We start from the raw sequence: 25,867 nt of genomic DNA on the forward strand, positions 1-25,867 counted from the left end.
GAAATCAGTGACTGATGAAAAGCTTGCTTTCTTAGATGGCTGCTTCTCCTTTGGTCCTTGCATGGTGAAGGAGAAAACAGATGCTTTATTTATTACCTGCAATGTTCTTCCACTCTTATTCACCAACCCAGATAGGGTCCACCTTTTTATAACTGAAGGGCCTTTTTTGTGTTTTGTTTTGTTTTTTGTTTTTGGTGCTAGTCCCAGGACTTGAACTTAGGGCCTGGGCACTGTCCCTGAGGTTTCTGGTTCAAAGTTAGTGCTCTATCACTTGAGCCACAGCTCCACTTGTGGCTTTTTGGTGAGTAACTGGAGATAAGAGTTTCATAGACTTTTCCTTCGTGGAAGTAACCTCTCCTTCCCATCTTCTCATACATTCTCATTCATGCCTTCCCTCCTGGTTAGGACTGTCAGTGAGAGCAGAGTGCATTCCCTTTATTTTTTCCCATTATTTTTCTTCACAGTACAGGTGCACAGATGTCTGTTCAGTGGGATGAGTATGACCAGTTTGATCTTCAGTGCAACCTGAGGTCACATCTCAGCTCCTTTCTGAGGATGATATAAATGACCCAGCCAGTGGCTAATAGCTGAGCTCTCTCAATGTCTCTTTTGAAATACAAAGCTGATTCCCAATTAGGAAGTCAAGAACTAAAAATTGGATCCACTGCCTCCATAATTCTATCTTCTATGTGCTTCGACAACGTCTGTGATGCACAGAAATTATTTATATGGTGTATGAAGTTGCCCGGAATAGTGGGCAGCTAGTTCAACATCAACGGTGAAGAAATATCTCCTATTTTGACGAGATAGAAACTCTCGTCACCCTAATTGGCAGCATACTATTCTGGGGCTAATTGAAGATGTTGAATCTGAGGAACAATGATATGGGCAAAAGAAAATATTTACTCAGGAGAATCAAAAGGAAGGAGAGTAAGGCAAAGAAATTCAGAATAATATAGTTCTATTGTTTTGAGTTAAATATACCCACAAAAACCTAACTTGGCAAGTCTTGGATTCTATGCTTTCACACTGTCTCTTCTCTTTTTTTGTATTTTGTACAGTGTACTCTGCCCCGTACATACCAACTAATCTTTGAGTATTCCTTACATTCAGCTACTAAAGCCTATATATAGATTGTAGCCAAATAGTAACATGAATAATAATAACTCTAACAATTGTAGTAGTAATATCTAATAGCTGTGGGGACTTTATATGCATAATAACATTTGTATCAAACCAATTGTGAGACAGAAATTACTATATGCATAGAGGTAAAGAAACTGGAGGTCGCCGGGCGCCGATGGCCCACGCCTGTAATCCTAACTACTCAGGAGGCTGAGATCTGAGGATTATGGTTCAGAGCCAGCCCCAGCAGGAAAGTCTGTGAGACTCTTATATCCAATAAACCACTTGAAAACCGGAAGTGATGCTGTGACTCAAGCAGTAGAGCGCGCTCGCCTTGAGCTGAAGAGCTGAGGAACAGCACCCAGACCCAGAGTTCAAGCCCCACAACCGACAAAAAAAAAAAAAAAAAACAAAAAAAAAACTGGAGGTTCATTAGTTTCCAAAACAGCTTTTAAAGTCAAAGCTAAAATATGGTAGAACCCAGAACCAAATGTGAATCTAATTCCAGAGCCAAATTTGTTGCCCTGTGTATTAGATGATGTTCCAATAATATGAATAGGCACTTAAGAACAAAAACCATCACTATGCCCGACAGTAACAACAATAATTACCCCAAATTTTAACTGTTACACTATAATTTAAATAGATATAAATAGGTAGATTTAGCCCCCCAAAAGCAACTTGAAAACATTCGTTGCAAGATCCTTAGTATTCATTTCTGTTTTTTTAAAAAAAAGTTAAATTGTAAAGTTCGTTTTCAACATAGTGTCTTGTACATCTCATTGTTACAATGGGTTTACCTGTATCCCTATTTAAACACTTTGTGTTTTCCCTTCCCCTCCTCAAATTAGAGAAGTGTATATACAAGATGCAGGGCACTAACATCAAATAGCAAATACAGTGAAAACAGAGGTTATACTGGGGGGGGGGGGGGAGAGTATAGTTGTGGAGGTGGGAGGGAAGGTATGGGGAAAACAACCAAGGAGGAGGCAAGAATGCTTGATAGGAAATGTACTCATGACCTTGCTCGTGTAACTGTAGCCCCTCTGTACAGTATTTTCACAGTAACAAACATTTAAAAAAAGAATAAGAACCAAACAAAAAGTTGGAAGTTTAAAAGGAAACCAGGCAATATTCCTGCTTCCTGTAGAGAATTTCCACCCCTTGCAGAAAGTAAGAGTCACTGGGAATATCAGACACAAACAATAGCCCAGGACAGATGGTGAGAATATTCCCTCTTCCAGGAATGAGGAGTCATCGTAATGTGGAAGTGAATATGACATTTCCTACCAAGATCCCTGCCTGGGACCTTACTAGAAGCAGGACCATGAAACACTGCTGCTAGGAAACACTCCTCACCCACCTACGCTTTTTGCCAGAGACAACCGCATTGTGGTAGGAAGAAGCAGAAAGCTGGGCTTGGTTCCAGCTTCTTCATCCATCACAGAACCCATTTCCTCACCCAAACTCAAGGTGTTTAGAGGCAAGGAGTGAAGATTCCTATCACACACTGGGGACTCTGTTTATCTGTCTGTTCTTAAGCAAATATTCTACTGTAACATTGTCTTCCCATCATTGCTACTATGTATCGAGTACTTACTGTACAACACTGTACTAAAAGCTTCCGGTTCTTCACATCTGATACAGCAGCCTAAATGGTGAGTTCTATAATATTCCTCACCTCAATTTTTTTTTCAGATGAGGAAACTGAGGTTTAGGAAGTTAAAGAGATTTGCTTTCATAGCATATGTTTTTTGTTTCTTGCTTTTATGTATCCTAGGACTTGAATTAAGGGCTGTGGCCCTATCCCTGAACTTTGGTGCTCAAAAATAGTCTATCACTTGAGACACAGCTCCACTTCCAGTTTTTTGTTGTTTTTTTTTTTCCCCAGTGGTTGATTGGAGATAATAATCTCATAGAGTTCCCTGATCAAGCTGGCTTTGAAACATGATCCTCAGATCTCAGCTTCCTAAGCAGTTAGGATTACAGGCACTAGCCCCCTGTACCTAGCTCATCATGTTCAAAGATAATGTTTGCTAGCAGGACTACATACAGAAAACATTTAAAGTACCAAATAACCAAAGACTGCTCAACTACCCACTCATATCAGTTCTGCTTGTATTAAATCCAGGAAATAAATCTATTTTTACTACTTAATCATACTCTATGACTCAGGAATCAAGAACAAAGTCCAAACGGGAGTGTCCAAACAAGCAGAGGTCATTAACTAGTCCAAAGAGAACTTCTAAGTCTAATAACTTCAATACAGTAGGAAAACAAGTTTGAACTTCACTAGGTCTAACCAGACAAGACTATCATTTGAATAAGACATTACGGTTTTAAAATGCTACAAGATCTATCAGTGTTTTAGGTGAGGATAAAGGGCACTTGCTTACCTTCAATCCATTCACTGTAAGCCATCACAGAGAACTTCTGACCATCCAGAGTGTAAAACTCTCTCTGGGCCAGAGCCTTTCCTCCACTACTGTGGTTTTCATAGTTTCTCACAGATTCATTGCAGGAAGTGCTTCCACCATCAATGACACCAACTAAAGCCCAAGCTTGTCTAGACAGGAAGAGAACATGTACATGTGATTACTTGTCATGGTCAAGACCCAAATCTCTTATACAGACATGATAACAGGATTCTGGCTTTCATATTTGGGTGTGTGTGTGTGGATTCTGGCTTTCTTGTGTGTGTGTGTGTGTGTGTGTGTGTGTGTGTGTGTGTCTGTGTCTGTGTGTGTGTGTGTCTGTGTGTGTGTCTGTGTGTGTCTGTGTGTCTGTGTGTGTGTCTGTGTGTGTGTCTGTGTGTGTGTGTCTGTGTCCTGGGGCTTGAATGGTACTCTACCACTTGAGCCACACCTCCACTTCTGGTTTTTTTTGGTGGTTAATTAGAGATAAGAGTCCCATGGACTTTTCTGCCTGGGTTAGTTCTGAACAACAATCCTTAGATCTCAGCCTCCTGAATAGCTAGGAATCCAGGCATGAGCCACTAACACCTGCTTTGCAGGTTGTTGTTTAGTTTTGTAATTTATTTTTGCAGACTCCCTAAGCCTCTTTTGCCATTATGTTGCAACTGTTAACTCTGAAATCACCAATGTCACAGAGGCAAATGCACATAACTTTTAAAACCTGTCTGTCTACCTTGATTAAAGGTAAAACATCCAACAATTACGACTTAACAGCTCACGGACCTTCTTTTCCAACACATACTCACTGCACTCACCTACTTCTTGGCTTTCTTTTTAAGTAATACTCACCTATTCTCTCTTATTTTTTACTTTTTTGTTTTAGGATGTTTCAGACAAGACAAGCTAGAGTACTCTCCAACTCCTGATCCCGTTTCTACTCAAAGAGTGTTGAGATTACAGACATACGTCACCTGGCTTTTTGTTGTATGTTTGCTAATATGGGCTTTTTAGTTGGTAGGCTTTTTGTGGTAAGGTGGGGGAACAGGCTGGGATGGAAGGAATCCAGGGCCTTCCACATGGTACCGCCTAGTGGTATAGCTTGGAAAGTTCCCTGAACGATCTGAATGTTCAACTAGAGAACAACTGAATGTGAACAATGGTCGAACAGTGGTTCAGAAACTTAAGTCAGCATCTGAATCACCTTGGGGAGAATTTGTTAGCTCAAATGGCTGGGTGGCACCGGAAGGATCAGAGGAGACCAGCAAATCTGCATTTTAACAAGCTCCCAAGTTCTGTGGCTATAGGAGCACACTTTGAGAACCCCTAAACTAGAGATTAGAACTTAAAATAGTAATAATCAACGTTCACTGAATCTCAATCGCCTGGGGTCCTACCCTTTGATCCTAGACATTTGAATAAAGACTTAGGTGTTCAGACAAGGTTGAGAAACACTGTTTGAAGGTAGTTTTTTTGTTTTGTTTTTTGTCAGTTGTAGGGCATGAACTCCCAGCCTGGGCACTGTCCCCTCAGTTCTTCAGCTCAAGGTGAGTGCTCTACCACATGATCCACAACACCACTTCCAGTTTTTTGGTGGTTAATTGGAGATACGTCTCACAGACTTTCCTGCTCAGGATGGCTTTGAACTGTGATCCTCAGATCTCAGCCTCTTAAGTAGCTAGGATTACAGGCAGAAGCCACCAGCATCGAGTGTAAATTTCTTTTTTTTATTTCTAAATGAATTAATCTTATTGAAAGAGTACTAATTCAAGGGCAAGTCAATTTCCATTTTCCAGGGGGCAGGACCTCGGTAATTTTCTTTTTTTTTTTTTTAGTGTTTTTTATTGCCAAGGTAATGTACAGAGGGGTTACCGTTACATAAGTAAGGTAGTAAGTACATTTCTTGTCATACTTTTTACCCCTTCCCTCATTTTTCTCCTATTCCCCCCCCCAGTTGTATAGATCATTTCCAAAATATTGTCTTGTGTATATCGCTGTTGCATTGGTCCTTGTCTCACCATTCTGTTGTTCCTGGATTGGGAGGATTAACATCATGAAAATGGCATTACTGCCAAAGGCTATCTCCAAATTCAATATCCCAGTATCTCCATCAATATCCCAACCTCATTCTTTAATAGTTTCTCAACATTCTCAAAGCCGCAGAATCACACTTTCCAACCTACTTTCAATTGTACATGTCATTATCTACTGAAAGCAATGCAGATGTAAATGCCATTTTGGTTCTGTAATCTTAACTATCGGAGAAACTTGCTCAAGCTTGTGGCCAATATCAGGCAAAGAAAAAGAAGACATTAACAAAGAGTCAGAAAATTTGCCTTAAGCTTCCCTGGTTCAAAACATGAAAAGAAAAATGTGAACTTCCTTCTTCAGAAATGCCACATGTAATCTATGCCAAACAGATGGCTGCATATTCAGATAAAAGTTAACCGACGCATGCCTACACCCTCATAAATTCTGCAGCTGCCCTTGTGTGGATTAACTATGCTTTAGTTTCAGAGGTCTATTTATATTCCATGATACTGCAGAAAGAGTCAAGTAAATAAAGTCTGGAGTTATTATCTCCTATTTGAGAAGGAGGGAGAGGAAGAATGTCACAGGCTTTCCTTTATTTACCAGAAATGCACAGGCAGCTAAACAATGCTCCACTCTGTCACATTATCTCCACAACACTCCTCCACAAGGGAAAAAAAATCCCATGCACTGGAACATTATCTTCAAAGGAGTCAGTGTTTCTGTACACTGCAGATGATGTTGATGTACTAGACCATGGGTGAAAGACCACAGTTCGAATTCTTCTATCACATCAGCACTTATTGTGTCTGCACATGCATGTCTGTGTGTTTATATGTGTGCTCACACAAACACACTCCAGTCCTCAAACTGGAACTCAGAGCCTGGGTGCCGTCCCTAAGCTTTTCTGCCTAAGACTAGCACTCTAGCACTTGAGCTACACTTCCACTTCTGGCTTTGGGGTAGTTAACTGGAGAAAAGAGTCTCACAGATTTTCCTGCTTGAACGGGCTTCAAGTTTATATCCCCAGATCTCAGCCTCCTGAATAGGTAGGTAGGATCCTACAGCACTATTTTAAAGAGATTTTTTCAAAACCAATTTAGTACAGAGTGTAACCAATCAAAATAGGCACAGCTAGGGATGATGCTAATCTACAAACAAGGATGGCATGAAGGAACAGAAGCTGTAATTCCTGAGCATTACGACACAGAGTTTGGACCTTAAATGTCCCCCAAAAGCTTATGTGCTGAAGGTTTGGTCCCCAGATCATGGCACATCTGGAAAGTATTTGAAAGTGAATGAGGGGCCTATTAGGTCATGGAAGCTGTGATCTTGAAGGACACATTCTCTCTTTTTCTCCCTCCCTCCCTCCCTCCCTCCCTCCCTCCCTCTCTCTCTCTCTCTCTCCCTCCCTCTCTCTCTCTCTCTCTCTCTCTCTCTCTCTCTCTCTCCTGGCCATCATGAGATGAGCCGCTCAGTTCTGCCACCTACTTACTCTTTGCCATGATGTTCTGCTTTGCCACAGACCCAACCCAACAAAGCCAAGTGATCAGACACTGGAAACGCTGAGGCCATAAGCCAAAATAAATCTTTACTCCTTACAAGTGGATTGTCTCAGAGCATTTTGAGGAAGCTAATATATATATCTCTAAAGATTGGCTTTTGAGAAAATAGACTAAGACAATAGCCATCTAACTTTGAAAAGACCCGGCTTCCATTCCTGGATCTAGAAAATAAAGGTGGTAAATGAACATCTTGTCTTTCGTTTTTTCAGTAGTAGAGTTTGAATTCGGGGCCTCATATTCATTTAACTTGTTCGACCACTTGAGCCACGCTTCCAATCTAGTTATTACTGGTTATTCTGCAGATGGATTCTTGTGGAACTTTCCACATGGACTGACTTTGAATCACTATCCTCTAGATCATATATTTACACACACACACACACACACACACACACACACACACACACACACACACACACACACACACACACACACACACACACACACACTTAAACCTTGAGGGTTTTTTCATGATGTGCTCTGAGTCTAGACAGCCCTCCTTCTATGCTGTCTACATAGCACAGTTCCAGAAGTTCCTCCAGAACTCAGGTTTCTGTCCTATCTCCATTAACTCCTTCAGCTTCACCAAGTGTCTCATCGTATGATCATCTGTGTAGGTCTCTGTTTTCCCAAAAACCAACAGATGTCCAACACTTGGCATCTTCTAAATAAAAAGTGAGCAAAAGGCATTTTTATTATACTCTTTTCCTTCATTAATTTTTTTCTCCTAGAATTTCTACAGATAGTATTCCATCTGATAGCTATCAATGGAAAAACTAACTAGTGGTATGTCAGTATGTGCGTTACTCACCACAGATATTTCCCATTTAAGAACATTCAGCAAAATTTAAACTTCTGTTTGGGAATAGGGTTTTTGGTTTTTTTTTCCTATTAAATGTTAAGCAAGCTATTTCCCCACCCTTCAGGAAATCGTGGTTTCTCAGTAAGTTCACGTAAGAACCACAAAGAGTAGAAATGTATTCTACTAGCTGGATGAATTTAATTAAGCATGCCAACTTTCTGCTTCCCTCTACACAATTGAGCCAATCAAACAGATGGATTCAGATTTGCTGGAAAAGGATACCAAAAGAAAGAAAAAAAAAAAGAACGGTGCTATTCCCTCCCTTTTAGACTTTTAAGATGGATTGTAAGATGGGATGCTGCCTTAACCTTTCCCCTCCAGCAGGCCAAGTTCAATGAGCCCAGAGTTTCATTATCTTTAGGAAGTAACGAACAGAGCAAGTCTCTTCAGAGGCAAACTGACTTGGACCCACCCATGGGAATGGCCAGATTCCTCTTACACTAAACACAGAACTGGGAGGAGAAAGGACAAGTCACGCCTACCGATAGCCAAGTCCTTGAATCAGTGTACTTCCCAGCCGCTCCTGGATCATCTGGATAGTTCCTTGTAAGAGGCTCTTGACTGCTGAATCTCCCACAGCGATGGCCACGATCCGACCTGGATCTTGAACCCTTAGGAATTCCTGCAGCCGCCTACTCTCGTTTTGGTATTCGTGGGTATCGAACTTCACACTTTCCAGAATTTTGGCGGTATCTTGATCAATGACCCTCACGTTGAGGCCCCGGGAGAAGTCCTTTTCGAAGGTGTAGGACCCAAAGGGTAGGCCAGAGGCAGGTAGAGTTCTCGCCAACAATGTCCACGAGGTCTTCCGTGCTCCGTGCAACTCCAGGGACCCACCTGCTTCCACACCAATGAACTTTTTGCCAAACGTTGGCATACTTTCCCCATCATCTGACTTTCCGTACAAGGTAATTGTCGCCTGGGATTTATAGCGGCATTTTTCTGCTCCAATATGAAGCGCTCCACCATCCTGGATCAGGATGTAACGAGTCCTCAAAGTAATATTTCCGGATCCATCTTTATCATCTCCAAAGACAAGCAGTCCTGCAAAGAAAAGGACTCATGGAAACCAATCTGCAAAACACTATTCTAAATGGCAGAAAAATACAGTTTACTTTATGAAGGAAAAAAAATACACTTCCATTAAATAAGTTGGGAAATTTTTACTAAGGGTCTGAAGTGAATGAAGAAGAAATGAAGAGTTTATATAGCAACCTATTGGAAATGTCCAGGAGTATGAATTCGAATCCACTCACTTTAGGGGTAAATCCTTTTGAAATTATGGTAATCCATGTTGTAACAAAAATTCAGCTTTACAGCAGCTCCCTTATTTCTTTGTCTATAAGCAACTTCCTTGTCTGTGATTTCTAAGGCCCTCATAGTGCTTGAATTCTATGGGTTATGTGAGGCAACTAAACACATTTCTATCATTCGACTACACATCCTAAAAGGCATTCAGCCTATGAACAGTTTTCCACATGAAGAATAGCCAAAATCCCCCACAATCCCCCACCGTACAGAGCAGCTCTGCCCTTCCCATAGGCAGAGACCATAACCCACCTCCATCCTGAATGACTATAGAATTCACTGTGGCATCTGAGGTCAGACGGAAATTATCTCCCTCCTTGATGACAACTTGCTTTGCAGGATCTTGTCCAGGATCCCAGTTCCTGAGATGGGGATTTTGATCTGGGCAATTCTCTATAAAACAACACAACACTCATATGTAAGAATAGCCTAAGTCAAATGCAAGCATTATCCTCATTGAATATAGGTCTTCCAGTAAGGTGTTCACCTATCTCCACTTCCCGCCACTAAGGTAAGATTTCACCCTTCCCAAAGCTAACATTTTTTTTGGGGGTCCGGTCGTGGGGCCTGAACTCTGGGCCTGGGCGCTGTCCCTCAGCTCTTCAGCTCAAGGCTAGCGCTCTACCACTTGAGCCACAGCACCACTTCTGGCTTTTTCTTTTTGCTTATGTGGTGCTGAGGAATCGAACCCAGGCCTCAGGCATGCAAGGCAAGCACTCTACCACTGAGCCACCTTCCCAGCCCCCAAAGCTAACATTTTTTAAAAGTGTTACTATAAAACTCAGATGCTTGACTAGAGTTCAGATTCTTCACAAGGAGTTCCCCTTTCCCTGAACCATTTACTCTGGAAATACACCAACAACCAAAACGCAAAACCCTGGCTTGCTCTTGGACTCATACTAGAAAGTTATTTTAGAAAAGCAAAGAAAGGGCTGAGTTTGGAGCTCAGTGGTAGAAGATTATCTAAGGCCCTAAGTTCAATCCTCAGTATTGCCAAAATTGAAGAGAGAGAGAGAGAGAGAGAGAGATCTATAGATGATAATGTGAATATGTCTATATATAAATATCAGTAAATAAACAGAAATAGCTAAATAATATATTAGCTATCACAAATTTCTGTGCACAGGAATCGCAAAGTGACAAGAACCCAACCACTTTGCACTCATGTTCACTTTCCCAACAAAACTGTTACAGAAAAGAGGCCAAAGTCATGACTTCTCATTTTCAGAGATGAGGAAATTATAGTTTAGAGAAGCCAGACCCAAGATTACCTAGCAAGCTGAGTGATATAAAAGTTCCATCTTTAAGAAATGAGGTTCCTACTTGCAGTGTTCATTTACTAGAAATAGAATTTGCTTCTTGAACAGGTGATAATTAAATCATAGGGACAGATGCATGAAATCCTTAGTCTCTGCCAGAATTAGGCAGGAGGGGGGAAATCACACTTTCAATCTTGATTAATAACCAAGTATTTATTGAAGATCAATTGGTACATTATGTATGACATACATGAATGTTAAACAATGTGGCAATTACAAACAAACTCTGACAAAGGATGGGGCTAGAGTAAACAAGACAAGTTCATGGAATAGATGACATCAGACTGAGACCTCAAAAGAATGGATAATGTTTCGGTAAGAAAAACATAAAGAAGATAAAATAATACAAGAAACACAAGTATTTCCTTCCATCCAAATTAATTGGGTCACTCAAGTTAAAAGAATAAGTCACCTGTGCTTTAATAGGGAAAGAGCTGGTGTAGTTGAGAACCAGCAGAAGAAATTCCTTTGGTTAAGATAGAAAGTCCACGTTGGAGACCAGTATGAAGAAAGTATAGAGGCTAGATGTAGCACAAAGATGTCTCCATAGAAGAAATGAAAATTCTCTTTCGTCACTTTGATCTTGTAGAATCCCAATTACAAAACTTTCCTAGTTCTACACACTCATGTTGCCCATGCTTATGCGTTCATTTAGACATGATAAGAACTAGACAGTTCACATCAGTCTCACTACTAAGTCCTTAGCAATTATTTCATAGATTTTTTTTTCTCATGGAGGTTCATCTTCTTTTTTTTTTTTTTTTTTGTCGGCCATGGGGCTTGAACTCTGGGCCTGGGCGCTGGCCCTCAGCTCTTCAGCTCAAGGAGAGCGCTCTACCACTTGAGCTACAGCGCCACTTCCGGAGGTTCATCTTCAAGATTTAATTCTTCAGATAAATCTATGATCACTCTATTATATTTTAAAAAAAAAAAAAACCTTGGGGCTGACAATGTAGTTCAGTGATAGGAAACTTGCCTAGCAAGCCAGGAGTACTGATTTTCAACTATCAACACTGAAAAATAAACAAACAAACAAATAAATAAATGTAAAAACTGCCCTTCCAAGTTTCTTCCATCAAAAAAGTAAGAAGCATCTTGAACTTTTCTGACCAAGGATTGTTTTTTAACTTTGTTTGTCTGCCTCCCTCTACTCCCATAAAACATCCATCTGGAATCTCCATGGTATTATATAAGAAGAGAATGAATGCCCATGTCACAAGTATTATGCTCAGTGACAAAGAAGGGAATCTGGATTTTGAGGTCTGGAGCCAACTGTAGTAGTTTCATAATTCCTCTTAATTGTTTAGAACTATTTCCCAGGAGAAGACTTCATTAGAACAATTGCCAAAAATTTCAGTCTGCTTCCTTCCAGAAAGATGTAATTAATGAGTGATATGTGGTGTGCAGAAAGACAGAAAAATCCTTCAGCCAGCCCCACCACGCCAGCTACCCAGTTATAAAGCAAGAAGCGCATTTGAACTATAAAAACCACAACAAGGCTGACTCTGAAATAGTTCTGTATTCTACATCTTTCCATTGAGCCTGCATTTATATTGCCATAATGTTAACTTGAAGAATACTGATTCATGGCACCACATCAGAAATTCAATGTCTTAGATGAAATGGGAAAATGCAATGGAAAGCCACAGATTTCAGCTATGATTTCTACTAATCTAGCATCCTCTTATTACAGAGTACTGGGGAGGGATGAGGAAACAACAAGGAACCTCCTTATTCCACTGGAGAAGGACAGAGGAAATCAACACTACATGCAATGGAAATCAACATAAGGAATTCAAAATTCAATGTAATGGCTTGATCAAAAAAGATCTTGAACCTGGGTACCGGTGGCTCATGCCTGTCATCCTAGCTACTCAGGAGGCTGAGATCTGAGGATCGTGGTTCAAAGCCAGCCCAGGCAGGAAAGTCCATGAGACTCTTATCTCCAATTAACCACCAGAAAACTGGAAGTGGTGCAGTGGCTCAAGTGGTAGAGTGCTCGCCTTGAGCTGAAGAGTGCAGGGACAGTGCCCATGCCCAGAGTTCAAGCCCCATGACCGACCCCCCAAAAAAAGATCTTGATAAGAACATCTCTTGGGGGAGGATTGGGTGGGGGGGGTGGGGGGGAGGCTGGGAAGGGATGTGAAGAGTAAACAAAGGAGGAGGCTGCAATGCTTGATAAGAAATGTACGCATTATCCTGCCCATGTAATTGTAAACCCTCTGTACAGTATGTTCACACAAAAAAAAAATAAATAAAATAAAAAGAACATCTCTTATTTCTGGTCTATTCTCTTAGAAGTATTGCTATACCTGCCAACCTTAAAATTTATGAATTATCTCCAGCACCCAATGTAACTAGATAAAATAACATCTGTAAGTATTAGAAATGGTAAATCCCTCTCCTGTTATATCCATGTACAAAGACTTCTAAGATTCTAAAAAGAATCTGTGGTAGATTTGTAAAAACTAAGAGTAATCAGAAAAAAAAAAAGAGAGAGAGAAGAGAGGAAAAAGAGGAAGAGGAGGAGAATCGAGGACAAAAGGACAAGAAGACAGGGAGAAAAAGGAAGAAGAGAAGATGATGACAGGTTTCATTGGCTCCAACATGAACCTGCCTCTGATTTTTAGACATATACATGGGATTCTCTTATGAACCAATTTTTATTGGTATTATATTAAAGCTACCTGGCAATACACTTCATTAAACACATTCAAAGTAAATGTATTACCATGCTGATACACTTCCAGGACAAGCAAAGTTCATTGGAACCTCCTACACAGTACTTAAATATGAAGTAATGGATGATTTTGAGACAAATGTACCAGAATTTACACATCCAGTGGCAGTTTTCCTTCAAGGAAACACAGTGTCACACAAAACCCTTCTTTTGGAATTGTCCACTGAGCCTGTTACTTACCACAAAACACCAATATTGGTATTTTTAGTTGCTTTTTTTAAAAAATTGTGAAAATACTGTATAGTGGGGTTACAATTACATGGGCAAGATAATGAGTACATTTCTTTTTTTTTTTAATTTAATTTAATTTTTTTGTGAACATACTGTACAGAGGGGTTACAATTACATGGGCAGGATAATGCGTACATTTCCCATCAAGCATTGCAGCCTCCTCCTGTTTCCCCTTCCCATCCAAGTCGCTTATTTTTAAAAACTCAAATCTAGCTTATGACTGTCTTATGACACGTTGGCAGTCCAAAAATCACACCTATCTTAAAGAATGAATTATGCTGTCATAAGAATTTAGTAAAGATTTTTATGACCATTTCCAAAGGAGATGCAGTAAGAACTCCAAGAGCAGCAAGGAAGAATAGGAAGAATAGAAAGAACGTGAAAAACTTTGATTTTATCATTTCCAATGGAGTTCTTGAACGTTTTTAAACGTTATTCTATCTCTTCCTCTTTCCTCTTCATTTGGAATACATGCTGTGCATATGTGTGAACACACACACACACACAGACACACACACACTTACCATCTGGAGCATATTTTGAGGATATTCCTAAAATTACTGCAAGTGCAACAAAAAAGGAAAAACTAGTTATAGCAAAGCAAATGAAGGTATTCTTGTGTCTCTTGCGCTTCCGGCTCTCCCTCTGTGTTTGCTGCTCTTCGGGCAAAAAAGCAAAGCTGGCCCGGGCTTCTTGTCGAATGGAGGTAAATTTGGCTGAAGCCTGGCTCTTTGGAGGGGGTGGGGGGCGCAGGGGGACCACTTTCCCGGGGACATAACCAGGTGAGCGATGACTGCTTCCGTTCTGAGGTTGCAGGAAAGCTGGGGAATGCCCCCTGGAACCAGTGGCATACATGATACTCCGTCACTGCAGAAGAAAAACACAAAGCGAACAAGGTTCTGAAAAGGTACATTGTAATGGCTTTAAAGCTATTTTGTTTGTTTCTTTGTTTGTTGGTGCCGTTACAGGGGCATGAACTCAGATCCTGAAGTCTCACTTGACTTCTTCTCTCACGGCTGGCGCTCTATCCTTTGAGCCACACTGCCACTTCCAGCTTTTTTGCTGGTTAATTAGAGAGAAAAGTCTCCAGGACTTGTCTGCTCAGGCGGGCTTTGAACTACAATCCTCAGATCTCAGCCTCCTGAGCAGCTAAGGTTATAAGCATGAGCCTTCACTGCCTCCTGGCTAGCATGTATTTTTTTTAATTGCAGTTGAGGGAAGATAGATCAGGGAAAATGAGGCACAGCAAACTGCAACCAGGTATTTAGAAACAAGGACTGTGTTAACAGATGGCTTGACTGAACGTATATAAGCACTTCATGCTTAGGCTTTCCATTTCCCATAGCCTACAACATTTAGTAAAAACAAAAAGGAAAAAGAAAATCAAAAGAGAGTTCCTTCTGACTTTATTCACTTGGTTACTTGATTAAAATACTTGGGGACTAGGCAAGGAAATCTGACAAAACAAAACGTACACTGACCTGGGAAAGGGACTCTTTTGGGGCACCAAACGTGTTTTAAATATATATTAGATGTTACAAATATGCCACAAATAAAGTGGCAGAATCCATCCTTTGTTTGAAAGAAAATCTAGACATCCAGTTTATTAGCAGGCCAACCACAAAGTCTAGGGAACCAGTGTAACAACAAAAATAACATCATATATAAAACATACCAGGTGTCAGAATAAAGGCAAGTACTTACCCTAAACTGGCTTTGAGCTAAACCCCAATCGACATTTTTCACTACAGAGAACTGTGGATATTAAAGTACTCGTTGCATTTGTTAACAGATACGCTCCTACCCACATCTGAGCTGTATTTTACATATCTTCCCTTTGCTTTACTAATAAAACTGTATTGGTCTCTACCTCAGTGTGTCCTCAAATGCTTTTTTTTTTTTTTTTTTTGATGATATTACAAAGGCAGCTCAGAGCAAGACAGTCCATGAGACACTTATCCCCAATTAACCAACAGAAAACCAGAAATGGAGCTGTGGCTCAAAGCAGTAGAGTGCTAGCCTTGAGCACAAAAGCTCAGGGATGGCATCCAAGCCCCACAACCAACAAAAAAGGAAAGAAAACACCAAATCTGCAGTTTACACCCTTGATAAAATAAACTGCCAGTCACTCCGTTCACTGCCTTCTACCACAATGCTTTCTCCACCTCACAACCAGAATATAATCACCTGCTAGTGCAAGACATACCTCAAAATTAATAAATAAGGAAGAGAAACCTGAAATCCAAGCAGTGATATTTTTTAAAATGTCCTCCCAAATAAATAAAATGTGCCAACGTTCTCGATTTTTAGTTCAACTAAGAATTGCTAAGCATTGTCCCAAAGGTAGAATCCTGGGCTCTTTGTCCCTGGGTTTCTGGCTCAATTGGTACAGAGAGGGCTCTACCTTGGTGACTTTGAAACAATAGTCACATTGAGTATCTCAATGACATGACACTCTGTGTATCTTCAAGATGACAAGTCCATGTGTCACATGAGGATCATAGGGTAGACATGGAAAAGCTCTCAAGAGATACAAATTCACATCAGAGTGCTGAAGCTCACTAGATTTATCTTATGGCCAAGCAATTTACAATTTTCTATTTAGGCTGTCATTTAATTATAGGTTCTGAATACACTTAGTGTAAAAGTTTGAAGTGGATCTTATCTCTTAAGATCCTAAAAAGTTGAAAAAACAGTTAAGTATCAAAATACAATGTTGCAAGTGATTTATTGTGTGTGTGTTTATGTGGTGCCAAGGAATTGAACCCAGGGCCTGGCGCATGCTAGGCAAGCACTCAACCACTAAGCCACATTCCCAGCCCTCAAATGATCTTTGTTTTCAATGCACTTACTGCTAGTACTATCCTTAACGCCTATGTTATTGACCAATTTAACATTTTCAATCCAACAAAATCTGAAATAGGGACCATCAAACCCATTTGGCCGGTGAGAAATACTGAGGCCTGGAAAGGTTAAGAAAACTTTCTCACACTTCAGACAGTGCACAGACCCAGAATTTAAACCCAGGTTCTTAACTCTAAAGACCGATCTTGTTCTAGGGGCTCTAACTAGTTTCACTCCCCTGTCTTTCCAAACAATAGGGAGGCGGTGACTTCAAAGAATGTGTTTTACAGAACTGGCTGGAAGCAGCCAGGGCGTTAATCGCCTCAGGAATCCTTCCTGCAGAAGCTCACTCAGAAAACACGATTCCTTTTTATCTGGGAATCCTTTTTTAGCTAAGAAAAACTGACACTACCCACACAGCGAGTTCTTCTTAAACCTTTCTGATGGCTTTTAGACAGAGCACATATGAGAATGTTTTTTTTTTTAATTTAACTGTTGATTTGTGAAAAGAAGAAGAAGAAAAAAGGGAAGGAAGATAGGAAGAAGTAGGGAGGAGAGGGGGAGGAGACAGGGGGAGGGCAAGGGCTGGCTGGCCACACCCTGTGTTTTATGACAGAGCTCAGTGTAAATGAGATGTGCTCAATGGCTTCAGAAACTTGATGCTCAACTTCTTCCACTTAGGTCCCTGGCTTTAAAAACTAGAGCATATGACTTCATTCAATACCCTCAGAATCTCCCAGTCGGTCCTCATCCAACAATAAACAAGACTCTAGTCATAGAGATTATCAACAAACCCATTAAGCACAAAAGGGTCATTAGACAAGCTCCATTCCCAGGACCCAAGGGCTCCAAAATAAATGGGAATAGAAATGAAATCTAATCAAGGATTGATACAGAGTTTAAAAGGGGAATCTGCAGACACAGAGTATGTCCATGGTTTACAGGTTCCATTTGCGGACAAAAATAATTATTTAGATGAAGTTTAGACTTCATAACAAAAGAAAAGCACACCATTCAGGTGCTCTTGAAGAAACAGCTCCCGGTGCCAAGAAGCTGAGCCAAATAATGGATACTTCCTGCTGGAACAAATCAGAGTATAACAAAGATCCGCTTTATGCTCTTCCATTAACAAAGAAAGGAGTGAAGTAGATATTACTGAGTGTCAGACTCATCGGGAGGGGAGGGGCGCTGCTACCATAATCAGCTCTGAAAAGAGTGGGAAGCCTTTGTGTACCCGGCTGCAATCATCCAATACCTCATTGTTTCAGGGTGAGAAAGGCTGTTATTACTTCTCAAGCTAGAGAGCCCTTTAGTAGGAGATAATGTCACCAGATGTACTCGTACTCACCCTCCTCCTCCCCCCTCACACACACACACACACACACACACACACACACACACACACACACACAAACACAAAGCAGTATAAGAGGTTCAATGTTCAACAGAGTCAGCGATCCACTGAGAATAATCTGTGTTCTGAAGGTCACAGAAATGGCAACTTAATGAGAAAACTCGGATGGAGCTTGCCACAAACTAAAAAGCATCTTCTCAATCTGATATCTAATTATCTTTAAGTAGTTGCACAAAGGGGTTTCAGTTTCAATGCAGCATGTTGATTTATGAGTACAATACATCTCGATCAATGTCACCCCCCAAAATCACATCAGTCTCAAACAAAGCAAAAATCGCCGGCAACTAAAATCGTTAAAAATATAAGACATAAACACATTAAGATTTCTTTTTACACTGATGAGTTTACATTAAGTACAGCATTCTGAATCAGTTACTTAAAATTTTACTGATTTCCACTTCTGGGTCTAAATGGCTCAGAGGAAGAAAAGACATTTCATTCATTCAGTAAATAATTGGGAGCTTTTGCTATCATGAGAGGGTTATGGTAGTAGGTCTTACAGGGGAGAGGTAGAGAAAAGATTTTATTAGCAATTACTTGTAGCTTTTGTTTGGGCTTGGCATCCTGAAAACAAAGGAGGGAATTACCAGCCCTCTCCTCTGCCTTTCAAGCCCTCTCAGCAAGCATTTGCCACCTCTGTAATTTCATTAGGAATAAATATTTCACTTTAATACAGTGTGTTCGTTTGCATGACAAGTTGTTTAGGGTTGTTTTTTTTTAAGGTAGTACTTGCAATGGACATTTTCTGATCTACCTTAAGAGCTATTATTAGAGCTGGTGCCTAAAATAAAGGAGATAATCCAAAATGTGGGGGAAATCATACTTTTATCTCAATTCATGTTTTAAAACCTGTGGAAAACAGCTGCAATTTCACGATGAATTTAGACAGTACTTTGAAATTCTTTGGGAGAATTATTTTGTGAGTACTTATGTACTGGAGGGTAAAAAGTAGTGTCCCAAAAGGCTTGATTATAAACCAAACAAATAGACAATTCAAAATTCACACAGGCAGTTTAGGCAAGTAGTTAAAGTGGGTAATTAAAGATTTTACCAAGACTATGAAAAGATGATTTTCATTCTTTTCACCTCTCAGTACCTCCCTATGCAGTATTATATATAAAACTCTTTTCACAGGAAAAAGAGGAGACATTACTTTAACCAAAAGTTCAAGGTCTTTAAGATTCTTGAAGAAAAAAACACTACTTCAAGCAAAGAAATCACTGTATTATCTATGATAAACACAATTCTAATATGAAATTAAACTGATGAGTAAAAGTTGCAATAAAACCCTTCACATAAAAACTCTAAAATAAAGAATGGCAAATACCTGGATAATGAAAGCCTTTCCCAATCATTTTAGCACATACTATGAAATACAGAGGACAAAGGGAAAAGGAACACATTATACTGTGTACTGACGGCAAAGAAATGCTGTGATGGAGACTCAGCCAGTAGCTCACATCTGTAATGCTAGCTACCTAGGAGGCTGAGATTGGAAGGCTTGTGGTTTGAGGCCAACCTGGGCTGGGAAGTTCCCAAAGTCCCTTCTGACTTACCAGCTGGGCAAGATGGTGTGTGCCTGTCATCCTAGCTAAGTGATCATGAGAAACCTAAAATGGGTAAATCATGGTCCACAAAAATCATCAGACAAATCCAAGTCCCTATCTCAAAAAGAACTGGCACAATCAAGGGCTGGAGGTATGGTTGAGTGATAGATCAAGCACCCATCAATCCTAGAACTGCCCCCAAAGCAGTGATAAAAGGGAATGTCCTTTCTAAACAGACAGTAGTACCTCAGAACGAGAAGAGTTCTTTTAAAGTCTCTCTACTGCTGAGATGCTGAGAGGCAAGCTGAATTGGCTTCCAGAGGTGCTGTCACTTACAAGGGGAACAAGGACACCTGTTCCATGTCACATCACCAGTCTCCAAACTCCAAACAGCCAACGCGGTGTCAAGACCTACACACTGGCCCCTTTATATGGAACACCTACTGAAAATGGAATCCTTTTGATTCATTTCTGTTCTTTCAAATCCCATGTATACGTTTTAATGAGCCCTTTTACTTTCCAATGGAAAAATTCAGGTTGGTAGTAGGAACAGCCAAGAAGCGAGTAAGATCTAATCAAGTTTGCTCTTTTTTTTTTTCATCAAGCACAGAAATTTCAAAACAATATCCAATGTACCTGTCAATTCTACAAATGACACTCTTAACTTCCCAAGAATTCCAGTTACAACTGGTCAAAATGTGGCTAACCAAACTTTTCCTAGCCAGACAAGGGTGGCTCACACTTGTAAGTTTAGTTGCTCAAAAGGCTGAGATCTGACCAATCATGGTTGAAGGGCAGGTGGAGCAAATAAATCTGAGAGACTCTTATCTCCAATTAACCAGTAAGAAGACAGAAGTGGAGCTGAGCAAAAAGATCAGGCAAGGGCATAAGGCCTCACGTTCAAGCCTCAGTACTGGCGCACACACAAAATAATAATAATCATAAAGTAACTTTTCCTTTTTTAAGATCTTGGGAAAATTTTATAACATAGTAAGTAGGAACCCTAAAGAAGTAACACTAGCCAGCAAAAAGTAAAACAAGACAGAAAAAAAAGGTATAACTGAATTACCATGAGAAAAGATTACACATTTTACCATAATTATCAGTATTTCTGACCCAATAAAACCTGTTGCTCCATTTTCAACTAACAGTCCATATTCCCAACTTCATATATTTGGGAGAAAGTCACAATGCAGAATAACATGAACAAGATGATCTTTCAGGGATTTTTGTTTTGTTTTTGAGGGTAGGTGTTGAATATTTCATTTAATTTAATTTTATATTCAGAATATGATGGTCGATAAGTGTGATTAACAGTCTCATGAAGATTCTATACTTAAACACTATATAGATTTCTTTTTAAATAAAGAGTGGTTAGGGTGTTTATATACATATATGTATATATATATATGTAGTTTAGAGGAATATGTGTAATACATGTGCAGAATAAAATATATCTTCCTTAAACAATCACTGCCAGGAATTTAGCACAGATGTGTATATAGCTGCTTGGGAAAAGACAGACGGTTAGAAAAATGAAATTCATTTTCAACCAGCAATCTACGTGATTGTGTGTAAGCAAACTCTCAAAGAACGGATGGCCCTGGACCCATGCACACAGCTTCACACTGTGGGGACACAGAGCACTCTCCACTAAGACCTTGCACTTGAAATTCTTTTGGATGCTTTCCCTTCAACTTTCAAAATCTGTATGAGTCATGATCACCTGTAATTGCTCTGGTGCATGAGGAAGAAAGAAGAAACAGTTGGCCTCCATTGCAATTCGTTTAGTCACATAGATCCAATTTCACCTTTGTAAGCTATCCACTGAACCCAAGGCAGCGTTCGCTGATAGTCCTTGATTATAAATCCCCTGTCTGAAGTGAAAGGCTACGCGACTGAAACGTGAATTATTTTGTATTCCTACACCTGTTCTCTCCGCTTAGCCAATGAATGATACTCCCCAAACTAGATGCCATGTACAACTCAGTCTTACATCTCATTTTTTGTAGAAGGCACCCTTTAACCAAAAAAAAAAAAAAAAAAAAAAAAAAGGTAGCTCAGTGGTAGAGTGCTTGCCTTGCGTGCATGAGGCCCTGGGTTCGATTCCTCAGCACCACGTAAGCAGAAAAAGGCGGAAGCGGCACTGTGGCTCCAGTGGTAGAGCGCTAGCCTTGAGCTGAAGAGCTGAGGGACAGCACCAGACCCACAGTTCAGGCCCCACGACCAGCAGAAAATAGAAACGAACTTTAAAACTTGGAGAGGGAGGGGAAGAGGTAGAGAGGGAAGGGATGGTAGGAGAAAAACAAAGAGGTAACAATGCTCAATAGGAAATGACTGATTACCTTACTCATGTAACTGTAACACCTCTGTACAGTATTTCTACAATAAAAAAAAAAATTAAAAGGGAGCAAAGTATATAGGCCTCTGAATAGAAGAAGAAAAAAAAACTTTTAAAACAATTGTGAGTGGCATCTCTTTGGAGTGAGTTCTTACAAATCCAAACAAAACCAAAATGGATTTACTCAATTCAAATGCCACAGAATCAAACTGAAACTTTTAAGGAAGAAACAAACCATTTTCTCCCTGAGAACAGATTACAATCAGAATAGGAAGTATAATAAAAGTTGTCCCCTGCTTCTTCTCAGGAACAAGCAAGTTGCCTTATGCACATATTGACCAATCGACTTCTCCCGATTATTTCTGTTCATACCTAAAAGCTCATTCTGCTATCACCCCCATCAGAGGTCTCATTCTGTTTTGTAGAACGGGGGCTGTGTCCATTCATGAATCCCAAATAAAAGCCAAAGAGACCCATATCAAAAGTTTCTGTCATGTTGCCTTTTGACTGAACAAGGAGATAAACAGGAGGAAAAAAGAGACAATCTAGACACCAAGACCAGGAAGGCAACATTCACTTTACCTCCTCTCCGTTCTCTGCTCCTGTCTGCCGGGCTTTTATTTCTCAGCTCCTTCCTCTTTTTCCCCTTTCCAGCCTCTGCTGCTTTGCCCCGGTTCCCAAACCAGTTGGCCAGACACTGAGAGGCGCTGACAGTGACGGACGGTTGTGCAGAGACACACAATGGCTGCACTGGCGGCCAGTCAGCCTGGCCACTGATCCTCAAAAGAAAGAACCAAAGCCAGAGGCTGACCTGAGGGAGGCTGAATTAATTAGGGTTACAGCAAAGGGCAGACCTGCCTGTGGGCTACATTCTTCGCAGAGTGCCAGCGGCAATGCTGGCAAATGCTTCTCCAGAAGAAAGGGACAGAAAGCCATGTGGATGGCCAGGAGGGGGGAGAAACTCACACAATAGAGATGTATCTGATGTGAAGAGCGTAGACTCACTTAAAGTCCTCATCCAGTAACCGACGCACATTAAAATTCAATGACGGGAAGAAATAGATCCTGAAAAAGAGATCTTTCCTCATGTTCTATTTTTTATATACTGCGTGTGTGTGCACATGTGTGCACATGCTGGTCCTGGGGCTTGAACTCAGGCCTTCATGCTCTTTGCCTTACTTTTTTTGCTCAAAGCTGGCACTCTACCACTTGAGCCACAGCTCCACTTCCAGATTTTGCTGGTTAAATGGAGATAAGAACCTCTCAAATTTGTCTGTTCTGGCTTATATCCTTCTATCTCAAGTGTCCTGAGTAGCTATGATTATAGGCTTGAGAGTCTTGGCTTGATGAATATGTTAAGCTATCTTTCAAACCAAGAAATATTCTAAATGAACAATAAGATGACCAAATTGCAATGAGCTAGCATTAAAGCCAAGTATCTACCCACGAAAGTAGATCTTTTAACTGTAATACATACAGAACCATAAGACAATGTTAGCTGATGGGAACAAAACACTTCAAAACCAGAGACAAGTTCTCTTGGGACAAGTGACTCTCTTCAGCATCTCCTGAGACAAGGACTCTGCTAAACAATGGAGACAGGAGGGCTCCAGGCCTGGAGCTGAGGGAAATGGCCCATGTCAAGGCATTATTTGTGTGTGCTAGGGCAAAGAATCTGGGTTAAGGGGCCTGAATTTGTCTACCCTCTGTGAGTTTACAATCTCAAATTTACTCCACCCAAGGCACCCTCTCAAACAACTACAGGTAAGTTCCATTCATGAGTTTATACTAAAATCTACCACTGAACTCTCCTACTAAAACAACACCACACTGTCCAACAATGACCAACTCAGCAGAATCTGCAGACTCAAGAAGTCTTTCCTCTCCTTTGGAAGCCCGGCCAGCAGGATGTCACAAGCAGGTGAGTTTCAAGCCAAAATACAAGTCATAGTTTATCTTCTCCTATGCCAAGGAGATAGGAAAGCAAGACCCAGGAAAAGGATCCTATCCTCCTCCTCAGAAATGGCTTTGATGCCTACCAAGACTCCAGAATGCCAGAGCAAAAAGGAAGACTAGCCACCTAACACTTACCCAACACTGGTAAGTGTAACTAAACAGAGAGAGCTGAAAGCAAATCAGGCAAACAGGCTGTGTGGTGAGCCACAAGTTCAAAAAAGAAGCAAGAAGAAATACTTAAAAGTCAAGCTAAAACGGTGTGCTAACCAGACAGCTGGGGAAAGTTACCCACTAACTGATCTTATCTACTCTTCAGTTGAGAAGAGGGGTTGCATGGGATGAACAAGACAGGGTGTGAAACAACACAGGTTCCTGGAAAAGTAGTAAATTGTCCATAATCAAATGTGAGAGTTAGGCATGGTATCCATGCCTGGAATCCCAGCCATCACAAGCAAGAGGACCACTAGTTCAAGGCTAGCTCAGGAAACCTACCAAGATCCTGTCTCAAAACAAAGGAACAACAAAAACAAAAAACATTGTTGTTTTAAACACACACACACACACACACACACACACACACACACACACACACACACACACACACACACACTGTCTCATTCCTGCTGAAACAGAACTGAGGCATTTTTTTCCCCTGTGCTCATTGGCTAATCCCTAAAATGTTAATAATTAATTTTCAAATCTCAAAGTATCTGAAATCATTCTTTAGGGAAGTGAGTGGCCATTAGCAGAGATCATACACAGCACAAGGCTTGCAGACTCCAGTAACAAAATCAATGCTTCGCTCGGGAAAGACCTGATCGACCGAGGTATCAGCATTGTGGAGGATATTTGTATTGTTTTCAGAAAAGGGCATCAAACTCAGCATCAATAAGGATGGTCATTTTTTTCAGTGGCTCACAATGGACAGTCTTAGTTGAATCAGGCAACAAGGTCCCAAAAGCACATCCAGTGATATGAAAGCCACTTTTTAAATATGTTACAGCTAGGAATGCTACAATCTCTCCATAGCCAATTTTTCCCCTTCCAGAATATCAAATTCTTACCAAATACTACAGAATTCTTACTTACCCTGATCCAACAATTGTAAAAAATGGTTACCACTGGTCACTACGTAACCAACAAAAGTCAGTGTGTTGTTACAAATCTGGTAGCAAGGTTAGGGTCATACAGATTTGCTCCATAGATCAAAGCACGAACATGTTGGGGGGCAGTCATTATGATCTCCAAGTCTTTTTCACTTTTTTAAAGGACATTTTTAATCAAGACCCTCGGTTACAGTTATCTTGTGTGTTCCCAGCACCCATTCTAGAAATGCAATAAAATACTTACTGAACATAGTTCCTGACAACCAACATTAAAGGCTTCCCAAAGCAAGCAGAGGGGAAACACAAGAACATGCGAACTATTTGTAGTATGCTTTTTATTCTATGTTTCACAACTCAAGTCTGAATAATGCTTCCAGGAACTTGATTCCGTGGGGGAGAAAAATGTACACTGCTACAATATTTTGCATGTGTCCCGTTTATGGAAAATGCAAGTAAAACTAACATTATTTTTACACTAAGTTCCTTATTTCATAGAAACTTATTACAAGTAACATCACCCACTGAATATGCCATATCATGTATGAAACAGTATCATGTAAGGAAAGACAGAAGCTGCCTTAAACTCTCATGCAACCCACTGCAAAAGTTTGACCATTAAAACATTAAAATAAGTATATTGTTAACCAAACCACTGGATCAGTGAAACTATATCAGCAGGGGAAAAGAAAATGTTGTCTGGAAATAAAGACAAAGGCGTTTTTGTCCCTGTTGAGCCATTCATTTATTATGACCGTACCTAATTAGCTAGCCTCCCTGGGTCTCAACTTGATTGTTTGATTTTATTTTTTACTCAGCCTATGTATGTATGTATGTAGCATTGTCCAGAAAACCAATTTGACATCCATATCGCCCTTTTCTTGCTCAAAAAGAAAAAAAAAAACCTCACATTTCACTTGGCAGCTTTAAATTTTCGAGTTTGGATCTCTATCAAAGGCAATTTATTAAAATGTCCGATGAGCTTAAGTCCATTTCTTGGGGGAGAATAAAGCAAGCATTGCTTACAGATTCAAGTTTCATCTAGACAACAGCTGCAGTAATTGAGCGAA

The 25,867-nt window shown here is 40.4% G+C and overlaps 1 protein-coding gene across 5 annotated transcripts in view; it reads right to left on the minus strand.

Annotated features, from left to right (window-relative positions):
- Cemip2 (cell migration inducing hyaluronidase 2) overlaps positions 1 to 25,867 on the minus strand; it is a 75,046-nt gene that overhangs the window by 45,239 nt on the left and 3,940 nt on the right. For 4 of the 5 annotated variants that reach the window (XM_070035739.1, XM_070035738.1, XM_070035741.1 and 1 more), the window contains exons 2-5: positions 14,117 to 14,459; positions 9,555 to 9,695; positions 8,477 to 9,038; positions 3,522 to 3,691 (exon numbers count right to left, since the gene is read on the minus strand). In XM_070035739.1, coding sequence (XP_069891840.1) covers positions 3,522 to 3,691; positions 8,477 to 9,038; positions 9,555 to 9,695; positions 14,117 to 14,447 — 1,204 coding nt within the window. In that variant the 5' untranslated portion in view covers positions 14,448 to 14,459. Of the gene's footprint in view, positions 1 to 3,521; positions 3,692 to 8,476; positions 9,039 to 9,554; positions 9,696 to 14,116; positions 14,460 to 22,320; positions 22,341 to 25,867 lie in introns of those variants that run through there. The other variant, XM_070035742.1, reaches the window with a different exon arrangement.

The sequence above is a fragment of the Dipodomys merriami genome, unplaced genomic scaffold (genome assembly GCF_024711535.1).
Source record: "Dipodomys merriami isolate MVZ:Mamm:240054 unplaced genomic scaffold, mDipMer1.0.p SCAF_26, whole genome shotgun sequence".
In the NCBI taxonomy this organism is placed as follows: Eukaryota; Metazoa; Chordata; class Mammalia; order Rodentia; family Heteromyidae; genus Dipodomys; species Dipodomys merriami.